At 45.6% G+C, this 13,663-nt stretch overlaps 1 protein-coding gene across 1 annotated transcript in view; it reads left to right on the top strand.

Moving 5' to 3' along the window:
• LOC135074137 (histone-lysine N-methyltransferase 2C-like) overlaps positions 1-13,663 on the top strand; it is a 72,426-nt gene that overhangs the window by 15,766 nt on the left and 42,997 nt on the right. Inside the window, exons 12-23 of the mRNA XM_063968440.1 lie at positions 365-498; positions 1,316-1,413; positions 1,493-1,748; positions 2,183-2,343; positions 2,897-3,140; positions 5,525-5,684; positions 6,625-6,893; positions 7,617-7,691; positions 9,639-9,872; positions 10,077-10,211; positions 10,294-10,469; positions 10,650-10,887. Of these exons, the coding sequence (XP_063824510.1) occupies positions 365-498; positions 1,316-1,413; positions 1,493-1,748; positions 2,183-2,343; positions 2,897-3,140; positions 5,525-5,684; positions 6,625-6,893; positions 7,617-7,691; positions 9,639-9,872; positions 10,077-10,211; positions 10,294-10,469; positions 10,650-10,887 (2,180 nt within the window). The remainder of the gene's footprint in view (positions 1-364; positions 499-1,315; positions 1,414-1,492; positions 1,749-2,182; positions 2,344-2,896; positions 3,141-5,524; positions 5,685-6,624; positions 6,894-7,616; positions 7,692-9,638; positions 9,873-10,076; positions 10,212-10,293; positions 10,470-10,649; positions 10,888-13,663) is intronic.

Here is a 13,663-nt window from a genome sequence, read left to right as displayed (position 1 = left end):
GTGATGTTTCTGGGTAAAAAAGCAAGAGTTTGAATTAGTCCATCAGTTAACTTATTAAAAAATACTCTGCACGTATTTTTAACTTTATTAAAGTAATGAAAATTGCAAGAGTTAAAGCTCACCAAAGTTCAAAAGAAGAGCCTCTGACGGCAAAGCGTGGTTAATAATGTAGCACTTTGTGCCGTCTCGCGAAATTTTAACGCACCATAACTTCGTAATTGCCTGTTTGACTGACAAATAAAAATATACGTGTTTAATATTTTTCGATATTATTATTGACGGACCAAAAGTTTTTTTTTAGGAAACTAGCCTATTGTTGTTATCTTTACTACGAAAAAGGATTTCATCCCATTTGTCATTTTAGGTATGTCCACGGAACGTGTGACCCCGAAGCGGAACCGCAGCAACACAAGCTCAAGAAGGATCAAAATCCTCTGTATGAATACAACTGTCCAATATGCAAAACTCATCTGCCTCTGCCGAGTGTCAAATCCGGATGTAAGTTATCCTTACTTCTTATTTATAGCCTGACCAGGAACATAAAAACCCTCGCCATGTTGCGGAAAACTAATGGTACTAATTTCTTTTAATGGCAACAGTAACTGAAAACTTCATTGACATGTCACCTTGCATGTCAGTCTATTGCTGTCAAAGTGTAAACAAACTTTATTTTAAATGTGCGCAATTGATTTTGTGAATTAAATTGCTAAAATCTTTTTATAGTCGTGAAAGAAAAGTGGTTCACAATGTGTTAAAGTATTTGTCGAAGAGAAATATTAAGGATTCGGACAATATTTTCATTGAATAATGTTTCCGACAAAGGTTGTCAAATTGACTGACATGTTTATCGTATAGTACAGTCCACTATGAAAATTAGCTGTGGTTTGTTTCAACTACCAATTTTAAAAATTTTTGTCACTTTCTAAGTGTTGAATTTTATGAAATTGGGAAAGAAGTACCGAGTTTGAAGCGTTCATGAGCAGACATTGCAGTTGAATATTCAAGTTCTGAATTTGATTATTGATGAATAATAAAATAAATCCTACTAGCTCGATTGATGGTTTCATTTAATTTATTTAAACCAGGTTACCTTAATAATATTTTTTCGTTAATTTATGAAAATATCAAATTAGCACGTAGTCCTGAATCCTGATACATAAAGTTAGCCTATTAATTTAACACAGGTACGACTGTACTCAGTGTTGCACTATCAAATGCAATTGACGCGCCTCTATGCCAGGGTTTTTATGTTCCTGGTCAGGCTATATTTAATTTTTGTTTTGAAGCAAGTTTAACATTGAATGTGTTATTGCAGCCTTTGACGACGACACTGCAGCGTCGACATCCCAAGACTCCTCATTTGGGGATGAAAATTCGCAGCAAGAAACGGATCCCCTTGCTATTGAACCTAAAGTATGTAACAGCTCCTTTTACGAAGTTTCTTTTTTATGGAAATTTTCGACGCGTATAAAATAAATGTTCTCTATTTCAGCCGGACGTGGGTCTAGGAAAAGGCAAGCCTTTTTCAGTGTCCTCAAAGATAGCTAAGAAGAAAATTGGTGGTTACAAGTTGAAGGGTGGGTTCCCTCCCGCGGGCAAGCTCGGGTTCCAGAAGCGACAGCGCTCGGTGCTCGATTTTGGCCGGAAGAGGGGATCCAAGCCTAAAATGAGGGGGGTGTTTGGAGTGCCTGGCCTGGGGCTGCAAAGGCCGCAGGCGCCTGACAATAAGACTTCTGAAGACGATCCAGGTATGGGTCATCGACCATTGTTTTTATAGATCGTTTCATCCACGAAGACTTATTAATTGGCGACGTTGGTCATGGAAATAAATAAATAAATGAGGGTTTTCGCGTATGAAAAATCTGCTAGATGGCAATACGTAGACGTGAGGTCTAAATGCTGCATGATTGGTTATTTTTGACATGACATTGACAGATATGTCAAACCCTCATTAAAACGAATTAGAGCAGCCCTGAAGGGCAGCCTTACACGAACACAGAATATTGTAAGTACAGTGACTGAAATTTCCGACGAAGAGATTACATTACGAAATTCCCGCGCTTCCCTCGCCCAAAAAGTGGTAGGGCGCGTCTTCGTGGATGAAACGATCTATAGTAGTGAACATGAGTCAATATGTTCTAAAATGTTATGCATCCATCTATAACTTTTTCTTATGTTACAGCAATGGAGAACAAACTGGTGCTCTGTTCGAGCAAAGACAAGTTCGTGCTGACGCAAGACGTGTGCGTGATGTGCGGCGCCGTCGGAACCGACTCCGAGGGCTGCCTCATTGCGTGCGCGCAGTGCGGACAGACGTATCATCCTTACTGCGTTAACATTAAGGTATGTATTGGGATGTCAACACTCGGAAACTATTGTGTTTAAATGGAGCTTACGCGCACAGTAAAACGTCAATGAAACAACCCCATACTTCTCATTGTAATAGATTTTAGCCTTTCCAAACTAGCGATTTTCGATCGTCGTCAGCGCCTGCGCCGCAAAAACGCAACTTTTTCTTGGACAAGTAAACCCCCCGCTTAGCATTGCGTGTGTCGCGGCGACATTGAGCCAGCGTCGCGATTACGCTGCGCGGGCGCTGGTAATACGATAACGCTCGAAAGACGCTAGTGTGTACCTTTGGATCAAACAGCGCTTGCTGGAGCGCTATCAATGAGGGTTTTCGCGATTGAAAAATCCGCCAGATGGCAATACGTAGACGCGAGGTCCAAATGCTGCGTGATTGGTGGATTTTGACATATCTGTCAATGTCACGTCAAAAATAACCAATCATACAGCATTTGGACCCCGCGTCTACGTATTGCCATCTGGCGGATTTTTCAATCGCGAAAACCCTCATTGCAACGACAGAACCAACCTAAAAAATATTTTTTGTCAGGTGTCCCAAGTGATAGTGACGTTGGGCTGGCGCTGCCTCGACTGCACGGTGTGCGAGGGCTGCGGCAGCCGCGGCGACGACAACCTGCTGCTGCTGTGCGACGACTGCGACACCACGTGGCACACCTACTGCGCGCGCCCGCCGCTCGCCGACGTGCCGCGCGGCCCGTGGCGCTGCGAGCGCTGCCGCCGCTGCCTCGTGTGCGGCACCCGCGACACGCTGGCCTGGTGCGACAACTACACGGGTACGTGACGTCACTAGCTAGCGCCGCCGCTCGCCGACGTGCCGCGCGGCCCGTGGCGCTGCGAGCGCTGCCGCCGCTGCCTCGTGTGCGGCACCCGCGACACGCTGGCCTGGTGCGACAACTACACGGGTACGTGACGTCACTAGCTAGCGCCGCCGCTCGCCGACGTGCCGCGCGGCCCGTGGCGCTGCGAGCGCTGCCGCCGCTGCCTCGTGTGCGGCACCCGCGACACGCTGGCCTGGTGCGACAACTACACGGGTACGTGACGTCACTAGCTAGCGCCGCCGCTCGCCGACGTGCCGCGCGGCCCGTGGCGCTGCGAGCGCTGCCGCCGCTGCCTCGTGTGCGGCACCCGCGACACGCTGGCCTGGTGCGACAACTACACGGGTACGTGACGTCACTAGCTAGCGCCGCCGCTCGCCGACGTGCCGCGCGGCCCGTGGCGCTGCGAGCGCTGCCGCCGCTGCCTCGTGTGCGGCACCCGCGACACGCTGGCCTGGTGCGACAACTACACGGGTACGTGACGTCACTAGCTAGCGCCGCCGCTCGCCGACGTGCCGCGCGGCCCGTGGCGCTGCGAGCGCTGCCGCCGCTGCCTCGTGTGCGGCACCCGCGACACGCTGGCCTGGTGCGACAACTACACGGGTACGTGACGTCACTAGCTAGCGCCGCCGCTCGCCGACGTGCCGCGCGGCCCGTGGCGCTGCGAGCGCTGCCGCCGCTGCCTCGTGTGCGGCACCCGCGACACGCTGGCCTGGTGCGACAACTACACGGGTACGTGACGTCACTAGCTAGCGCCGCCGCTCGCCGACGTGCCGCGCGGCCCGTGGCGCTGCGAGCGCTGCCGCCGCTGCCTCGTGTGCGGCACCCGCGACACGCTGGCCTGGTGCGACAACTACACGGGTACGTGACGTCACTAGCTAGCGCCGCCGCTCGCCGACGTGCCGCGCGGCCCGTGGCGCTGCGAGCGCTGCCGCCGCTGCCTCGTGTGCGGCACCCGCGACACGCTGGCCTGGTGCGACAACTACACGGGTACGTGACGTCACTAGCTAGCGCCGCCGCTCGCCGACGTGCCGCGCGGCCCGTGGCGCTGCGAGCGCTGCCGCCGCTGCCTCGTGTGCGGCACCCGCGACACGCTGGCCTGGTGCGACAACTACACGGGTACGTGACGTCACTAGCTAGCGCCGCCGCTCGCCGACGTGCCGCGCGGCCCGTGGCGCTGCGAGCGCTGCCGCCGCTGCCTCGTGTGCGGCACCCGCGACACGCTGGCCTGGTGCGACAACTACACGGGTACGTGACGTCACTAGCTAGCGCCGCCGCTCGCCGACGTGCCGCGCGGCCCGTGGCGCTGCGAGCGCTGCCGCCGCTGCCTCGTGTGCGGCACCCGCGACACGCTGGCCTGGTGCGACAACTACACGGGTACGTGACGTCACTAGCTAGCGCCGCCGCTCGCCGACGTGCCGCGCGGCCCGTGGCGCTGCGAGCGCTGCCGCCGCTGCCTCGTGTGCGGCACCCGCGACACGCTGGCCTGGTGCGACAACTACACGGGTACGTGACGTCACTAGCTAGCGCCGCCGCTCGCCGACGTGCCGCGCGGCCCGTGGCGCTGCGAGCGCTGCCGCCGCTGCCTCGTGTGCGGCACCCGCGACACGCTGGCCTGGTGCGACAACTACACGGGTACGTGACGTCACTAGCTAGCGCCGCCGCTCGCCGACGTGCCGCGCGGCCCGTGGCGCTGCGAGCGCTGCCGCCGCTGCCTCGTGTGCGGCACCCGCGACACGCTGGCCTGGTGCGACAACTACACGGGTACGTGACGTCACTAGCTAGCGCCGCCGCTCGCCGACGTGCCGCGCGGCCCGTGGCGCTGCGAGCGCTGCCGCCGCTGCCTCGTGTGCGGCACCCGCGACACGCTGGCCTGGTGCGACAACTACACGGGTACGTGACGTCACTAGCTAGCGCCGCCGCTCGCCGACGTGCCGCGCGGCCCGTGGCGCTGCGAGCGCTGCCGCCGCTGCGTGAGTTAGAATTTGTGTTGGAAGCGCCGTGCAGTGGGTTAACCACATTGACGAAGGCTCAAGTCGTCAAAACAATAATTTGTCAGTGCTGACGACGCGCCACCACGTGGCACACAAATAACCCGCGTACTATCTCACTGTGTCCCTCCGCCTCCCCTCGGCATGTTCTGCTCCCCATGCGCAAGTTGATAATATTTGTGACGTAGGAGCACTACGTGACGAAACGCGGCGCAATATTTAACACTTTCCCGGACAGTGAACTGCTATAGCTTTCATTTTTAATAAATAAACTTTTGTTTTGTCTTTGTACTATCCGGAAAAGTGTTAACCAGCTATATTTTTGTACTAATTTCCAATGTCTCCCCCCAGAGTGTGCCCCGTGCGCGTCTCTGGTGATGTGCTGCGTGTGCTCGGAGCCGTACTCGGACGGCGAGCTGATCATCCAGTGCGAGGCCTGCAACCGCTGGCTGCACGCCTCCTGCGACTCCATCCGCAGCGAGGGCGACGCCGAGACGTGCTGCCGAGCAGGGTGAGCTTGACAGTTTAACAGTATTTGAGGTGTTACTCTTGTACAGTTGTTCCTACAGATAAAAAAAAAATGCGAATTACGGATAGTCTCCGATCCGGCTCGAAGGACCATTAAATGTATGAATCATACGCTTATCTTCATAGTAAACAGGAAAACACTTACGCCCGTATTCACAAACGATGGTTGCTTAAGTGAAGCAGCAAATCAAATTCACAGCATTGAATAGAGCTCTGCGATTGGTTCATATGTCACCCTGTGCGTCCACGCACACTGTGAGACCTCATAGTAATATTTGTGTATACGGGCGTGGATCACATTGATTTGTGAAGTCTAAGAATTGGATCACTACTTGTGAGTAAATTCTCACAGCTTGTGCCTAAGACAGTGCTTGAGGTATGGGATATGCACGGAAGGGGTGACATTAACATATTATGACGTGACGAGAGCACACGAATCTGAAGTCTCGCTGACACTTGACGATACAAAAAACACCCATACCTCAGGCACTCAATTAAGCGATAGACCAATATGTTATTTCGATAGTGTGTGTAGTGGAAGTTTATAAATGAAAAAAGTGGACTGTATGAAATTAGTTATCTATTCTATATTTTACAATGTTATCGAGACCGTTTAGTACAAAGTCGTTGAAGAGTAGTCTACAGCAGTATTATCAGAGTAAATACAAATGAGTAGGTCATCTTCATAGAAACGCACCGAGCGCGGTTTGTACGTGAGCGCGCCAATATACGTATGCGGCGCGCACGCACACACTGACAAAATTCGGCGCAACCACGACTGGCTCCCCGCTAATCCCCGCTAAATTTTGCCAGTGTGTGCGTGCGCGCCGCATACGTGTTGGCGCGCTCACATACAAACCGCGCCCGTGCGTTTCTATGAAGATGACCTACATTTGTATTTACTCTAGTGTTATCTCCGCCAGGTACAAGTGCATAGTATGCCGCGGGCGCGAATTACCGCCGCCGCACTTAACCCGCGCCATCGAATCGGCGCCCGTGCCGGCGCCGCCGCCGCCGCGCCCCCCACCTCGCCCTGCCCTAGCCCTCGGCTTGGGCGGCGAGTATTACGTCGACGACGTCTGCTTGTCCCAACACGGCGCACACTATATGAAGCAACTAGAAGCTGACTTGGGAATAACCCATACGAGGAGGAAGAGGCGATTCAAGAATGACAACGCTGAGAAAGACGCAGGTTTGTTGGGTGTTTGGGTGGTTGTGGGATTTTGATGTGCTGTTTGACTGGGTGATCTTTGCTTCGGTTTTTATAAGGCTAATGTGATATTCAGTGCTACATTTTAACGGGTTAATTAATTCTAAAAGGCTTTTGATTCTATGATTTGACAGTCATAATTACAAAACGGTTTTTTTTTAATGGTAGTTTATTAAAATTGTTAAAACTTTCTCCTATTAACCCTTTACCTACGGGCCCTTGGAAACCAAAGTCGCCTCTCAATACGGGGTATTTTAACCAATAAAATTGTTTGCTCCACTTTATATTAACATATTTTAAAAAGTATGAGACTTACGGTATTGAAATTTGGAATATTATAGTCTGCAACTAATGTAGTTTCATAATTACAAGCGCATTTTACACTTAATTTGCAATTTTATTGTTTTTTTGTCGTAAACCGTGAGTGACTTTTGACTTGGCAACTATAGGTGCCTGCCGTAGGTAAGAGGTTAATTAAATGACTTATTGTTATCAGATAAAGATAGTAAAGTAAAAAACTATTTCAAAAGCATAACGCATTACTTCCCTAAAACATTTTTTTTGTCGCTATAAATGCTTTTGCACGTGTAAATTAACCGCCGCTTGCGTAGTTAGCAATATTGTGTGAGCACAATGTTCTAATGCGAGTTTTTTGTGTTTGTCGCTGTCATGTCGGATTAGAAATAATGGCATCTATTGAAACAGTGGTTCAGAACGCCGACGTCGAGATGACTGACGACTCGAAGCCAGACAGCACTGCGGAAGTTAAAGAGGAACCTGGTAAGTGATTTGTATTTGTAGTAACCTTATAATGTAGTCCGGACCTCTCAAACATTCTAAATTCCCTTAGATTAGGTTGAAATTGTGTGCCTTAAACCATTTCCTATATTGTACTTTTCTATGAGTGTTCACCGTAACAATTCTACCTACAAAGTACAACAGACTGACATAAACCTACACTTAAACCACACTAGATAACTTCTTTAGGAGCCATTAGTGGATTTATAAAGAAAACTATTATTTAACTCTTCGATAGAATCACTGGCTCTTGTCTTTTTCGTCGAATTTATGATTCATCAATAAAGGTCTGTGCACTCAATTTCAAACCACTGACCTCCAATAAATATTCCAAATGGCAATGCCAGATTTTGTATGGAAAGTGGCGTCTTTTTTTTTTCGCGCGGCCATCGACCAAACTTTGTTTTTTGATTACAAAATAGTGTAATAAACCAAACTTACTATGGCATGTATACCTCTAAACTCAGTCTGAACTGAGTTACGAGCATTAGAAGTTTGATGATTTTCATACAAGATTTGCTTTTTGTGCGCAAGTTTTGTAAGAAATTGCAACAAAATATTGCGCAATTTTTTTATTGCGCTGATTCTGCTCCATACTGATGTCTGGAGCCTTTAATGGATGGTATTGTTTGTTTACACATACAATCTCACTATTTTGTTGCAATTTCTTACAAAACTTTGCGCGCAAAAAGCAAATCTAGTATGAAAATCATCAAACTTCTAATGCTCATAACTCAGTTCAGACTGAGTTTAGAGGTATACATGTCATAGTAAGTTTGGTTTATTACACTATTTTCAACCGACTTCAAAAAAGGAGGAGGTTCTCAATTCGACCCGTATGTTTTTTTTTTTTTTTTTTTTTTTCTATGTTTGTTACGCGATAACTCCGCCATTTATGAACCGATTTGAACAAATCTTTTTTCAGCGTATAGGTAATACTTCAAGGGTGGACCCCATTTAAATTTAATAATAAAAAAAACAACCCCCAAGGGTGGAAAGTTGGGGATGAACTTGTTTATACGCAATATCTCCGCCGATTATAAATAAATTAGAACGATTACTTTTTTGTTGAATAGGTATTATCAAAAGGGTGGTTTCATGCGAATTTGAAGAAAATATTTCACCCCCAAGGGTGGAAATTTGGGGATGAACTTTTTTATAATATACATTAAGAATATGGTCTCAATGTACTGCCTACCTTCAGTGGTAACATCAAGGTAATAATTAGTTAACTAAAAAGCAAGAAATAAGTAAAATTTTATAAAAAAAAAAAAACCGCCTCCAAAAAACCTACACTAAAAAGTAGAAAAATAATTACTAATTACCTACTTATTTATTAGGACGAATTATTAATATTTATGTAGGTATACCATGATTGATACTTTTGGAGTCGGTGCAGGCAAACTTTACATGTTTCATAATCTTGGCACCGACTCCAGAAGTATCAATCATGGTATCCCAACTAATATTATAAATGCGAAAGTAACTCTGTCTGTCTGTCTGTCTGTCTGTCTGTCTGTCTGTCTGTCTGTCTGTCTGTCTGTCTGTCTGTCTGTTACGCTTTCCCGCTTAAACCTCGCAACCGATTTTGATGAAATTTGGCATAGAGATAGTTTGAGTCCCGGGAAAGAACATAGGATAGTTTTTATCCCGGTTTTTGAAACAGGGACGCGCGCGATAAAGTTTTTCTGTGACATACAAAATTCCACGCGGGCGAAGCCGCGGGCGGAAAGCTAGTACCTACATAAATATTAATAATTCGTCCTAATAAATAAGTAGGTAATTAGTAATTATTTTTCTACTTTTTAGTGTAGGTTTTTTGGAGGCGGTTTTATTTTTTTTTATAATGTAATCAAAAAACAAAGTTTAGTCGATGGCCGCGCGAAAAAACAAAAACCCCAATTTCCGGCATTGTCTTTTTCAATTTAGGTATACCATCAAGCGCCAGCCTGAAAGAGGGTATAATCTGGAACGTTGCGACCGACGGCCCGCCCCCAGAGGGCTTCACGATATGCACCAACGACGCCGGCCTTACTATCCTGCGACGGAAACGCCAGAGAAACCTCAACAAGCTGGGGATCGGGGGTTTTGTGGTGCGAATGAGACAGGCGACGTTGAAAGCGCAAGCCGAGGATGAGAAGGAGGGAGACGGCACGCAAGGAGGTGAGTTGGGCGTTTTGTTGTGGAAAATCAAGTGTTATGTTGCAAGTGAGATCATTTTTAGGCGTATCATATGAGTAAAAAAGACTGCAGATCGTTAACCAATAACGACTTTAACTCTGGAGTGTTAAAAAGCACAGTTTAATAATGCATTCTTCTAAAACTTAACCTTATGAATTCTCTCGACAATGTATGTTGTTTTTGTAGAGTCGCCGGGCAATAAACGCAAACCACGAAGAAAGCCACGATCAAAACTGATGGAGCAGTTTCCTTCATACATGCAAGAAGCGTTTTTTGGGAAAGAGCTTTTGGAACCCAGCAAGCCTACAGTCACGTCTACAGGTATTGTTTCTACATTGTTTTATACTCCATTCATTTTCGATGTTATGAATTAAAGTGTTTATACGAGTGTGTGTAATTTTAGGTAACCCATCTGAAAGTCCCGGAGGATCGGTGCGCGGTGGCACTCCAGAGGGATACCGTGAACTTCGGGACTTCAAACTGGATCTAGAAAACTCTGATTCCGATGAGGAAGACTTTGTTTCTATGCTGAATGCTGTGAATGACTTGGACCAGTCGGTTGTCATTATGCTAAATGCGGTATGTAGTTCGTCACTGGTTTTATTTTATATTTATGATTTCAATTACTTTCAGAAAAATAACTTGTTCTACTTCTTGAATCTGATGCTCAGAACTTCAGATATAACTTCTATTACTGTATCATACAACAGTAGGTAGCGGTCAATTCAATACATTTTATCATCATCATTATTGCTGCAGGATGAAATCGAGCTCCTCAACTCTCTCAAACCAAAAGAAGAAAAGGACGACTCAACCGCCACCAACTCAGACGGCACAGTCAAGATCAAGACTGAGACTGAAGACGGGAACCTAAAGCATACGGAAGACTCGACAGCGTTGAAGAACGCTATACTTGGCCCTCAGCCAGAAGAAGCGCCCGCGCCGCCTGAGGCGATACCCGCCGTGCATACTACGAAGACTGAGCCTGTTAGCAGCGGTAAGTTAGAGTAAAGATTTGTTTCACTGTACTGAATTAATTTGGTGAGAGAAGGCCCGAGAACTAGGAAAACACGTTTCAATCGGGCAAATTATGCAACACTTTGTTATTATTCCACGTCCATTCCTAAAAGTTAGGATATCTTCATTATAGCCTGACCAGGAACTTAAAAACCCTCGCCATGTTGCGGAAAACTAATGGTACTAATTTCTTTTAATGGCAACAGTAACTGAAAACTTCATTGACATGTCACCTTGCATGTCAGTCTATTGCTGTCAAAGTGTAAACAAACTTTATTTTAAATGTGCGCAATGGACATGGCGCACAATTTTTGTTGAAGATGCCAAAAAAAACTACAAAAAATTAGAATGAATACTGTATTTTTACTTTTTTGATATCTTTAAAAATGACTGAAATATTCAAGCTCAAAGTGCGCTCTTCCGCTAGGAGCGATTTTCCGCGCGGATTTTGAAAATGTGACGTAGTAACATGAAAAGCTGCATGTAAGATATTATCTGTGTACAATGGTTAGAATGGTTAGTAGGGGAGCCGAAGCGGGGATTTCGGGACTTACTAAAGAGTGGCAGACTAACATACAAGGAAATACTTTGTACCTGGTTGATTACCTCTAAGTATGAATTTTTGATATAAAACGGCATTAGTTCTTATGCCTCTCACCCAAAAAATACCTCAATTAAGCCCAAATTTGAGACCGCAGCCAAACTTTGAGTGACGATGGAAACTAGCCTAGATGGAGGACACATGAAATTGAACTTCTGCTTTTTCATTGATAAAGACTTATCCATTTACCATACCTTATCATTTTGTATTCCATTTTCAAGTCACTTTTTTTTTGCTTACTGTAAAACAAAACGTGGGATTTTTTTAAATCTCAGGTCTTTTGAACGCACATCTGAACGATGTCTGGTTTTAATTTCTTCAGTTACTCCGTGACCATAGCGCTTGCAACAGTGCCGAAATATTGGAAACTCAAAACTAAGGTACATGGTAGCAATCCCGTCAGTAATAATAATAGGAAAATGTCTTGAAAAATAAGTAAATCGTATATTACTTTATGTAACTAATTTTATTATGTATCATACTTATAACTAATCACTTCATTCAGAACTAGAAAACGATTCCAAGGATTCCACTTTTCTTCAATAGATGATCAAGATAAAGAGGTATTAATTATAAATTGCTCTTCCACCATTTCAGTTATTCTATCTTACATCTTACTTGATGAAATCTTTTTCAATTTTATTTACATGGTCATAACATTTTCACCATTCCTCTGCACCAATTTGTGAGGTACACCTGAAACCCCCGATAAAGCAGCTATTATAAGAATAATATTAAAAAAACCCTTCTGACGCAGTTAGGTAATAAACTAAATGTATCAAATTTCACTCCAACTTACTGTCAACTCAACGACGCGCTTTAAAATCAAAGATTGACTTTAAATTATGCCTTATTTTACAATACACATTGAAAACAATATGACTTGCTTGAGCTTTTTCGACTTTTTCACGAAAATAACAAATAGGCATGAAGAGATTACATTTCTGCAGCGACTGACAGTTCACTTGATTTACTTTGATAGGTGACAATAAATCCATAGACATTTGCCATATGAAAGACACACTTTTCCAATATTTTTGTTTGCCATGAGATTCTGGTACATCTATACCTATCATTTAATGAAAAGATAAACTAAATTTTTTTCAGCACAACGAAAATCAGCTTTGGCGCGTAGCAATGCAACGTGACAACTGCAGTTCGGACTTCTTTATGCGTCCACTACACATACAATAAAATTTGAACTATCGCACATTTTTTCTTTTTAATTCTAATTCAGTAAAAAATGTTTTTGAAACCTTCTTTCAAAATTCAAAAGTTATTATCATATGACAGAACTTATGACCAGACTATGTACATTGAATAAAATATTTTTCTTTTTATCATCAAGCTTAGCAGTCTAATAAGTTACTATGACACTCGAGTTAATCCACATTCAGCACCATAGCCTCCCCTTCTACAAGGCCCTCTACAAATGTCAAAACGTCACTTAACCCTTTTAGCACCAGTTCTTTTGTTTTTGAGAAGATGTACCCAAATTTTTATATCAATTAAATTATAGTCCAGTCGTTTGGTACAAATTAACGTGGTTACCTGGAAAGTGTTCCGGGAGTTTTGAAAATTGGTGATTAAAATAGATTTCGCTATGCTCTCTGTTAGTCTGTTAGTTAAGTGTGATTGCCGCGCTCGTTGCGAAATTGGAAAAATGCTGCCTTAGAGAAGATTTTTGATAGTTACATTCTTTCCTATTTCGTCGTTACAGCCAAATGACGTTCACTGCTGGACAAAGGCGAGAATCCTTTGGGTTTTCCATAGGTTTTTCATAATGAACAGTCCTGCGCTGCCCGCATTCAGGTTCTTCCTGCGACCTTTACCAGATCGTCGGTCCACCTAGTAGGAGGCCTGCCCACGCTACGTCTTCCAGCCCGTGGTCGCCACTCAAGAAATTTTCTGCCCAATGGCCATCGTCTCTACGAGCTATGTGTCCCGCCCACTGCCACTTGATTTTAGCAATTCTGCGTGCTATATCGGTCACTTTGGTTCTCCTGCGGATCTCCTCATTTCTGATTCGATCACGCAGGGAAACCCCGAGCATAGCCCGCTCCATCACCCTTTGGGTGACCTTGAGCCTTCTTATGAGGCCCATAGTAAGCGACCACGTTTCAGAACCTTAAACTTTCCTATTTATTTCACGACT

This window comes from Ostrinia nubilalis, chromosome 8, assembly GCF_963855985.1.
Source record: "Ostrinia nubilalis chromosome 8, ilOstNubi1.1, whole genome shotgun sequence".
In the NCBI taxonomy this organism is placed as follows: domain Eukaryota; kingdom Metazoa; phylum Arthropoda; class Insecta; order Lepidoptera; family Crambidae; genus Ostrinia; species Ostrinia nubilalis.
This window is presented reverse-complemented; position numbering and strand designations above follow the sequence as displayed.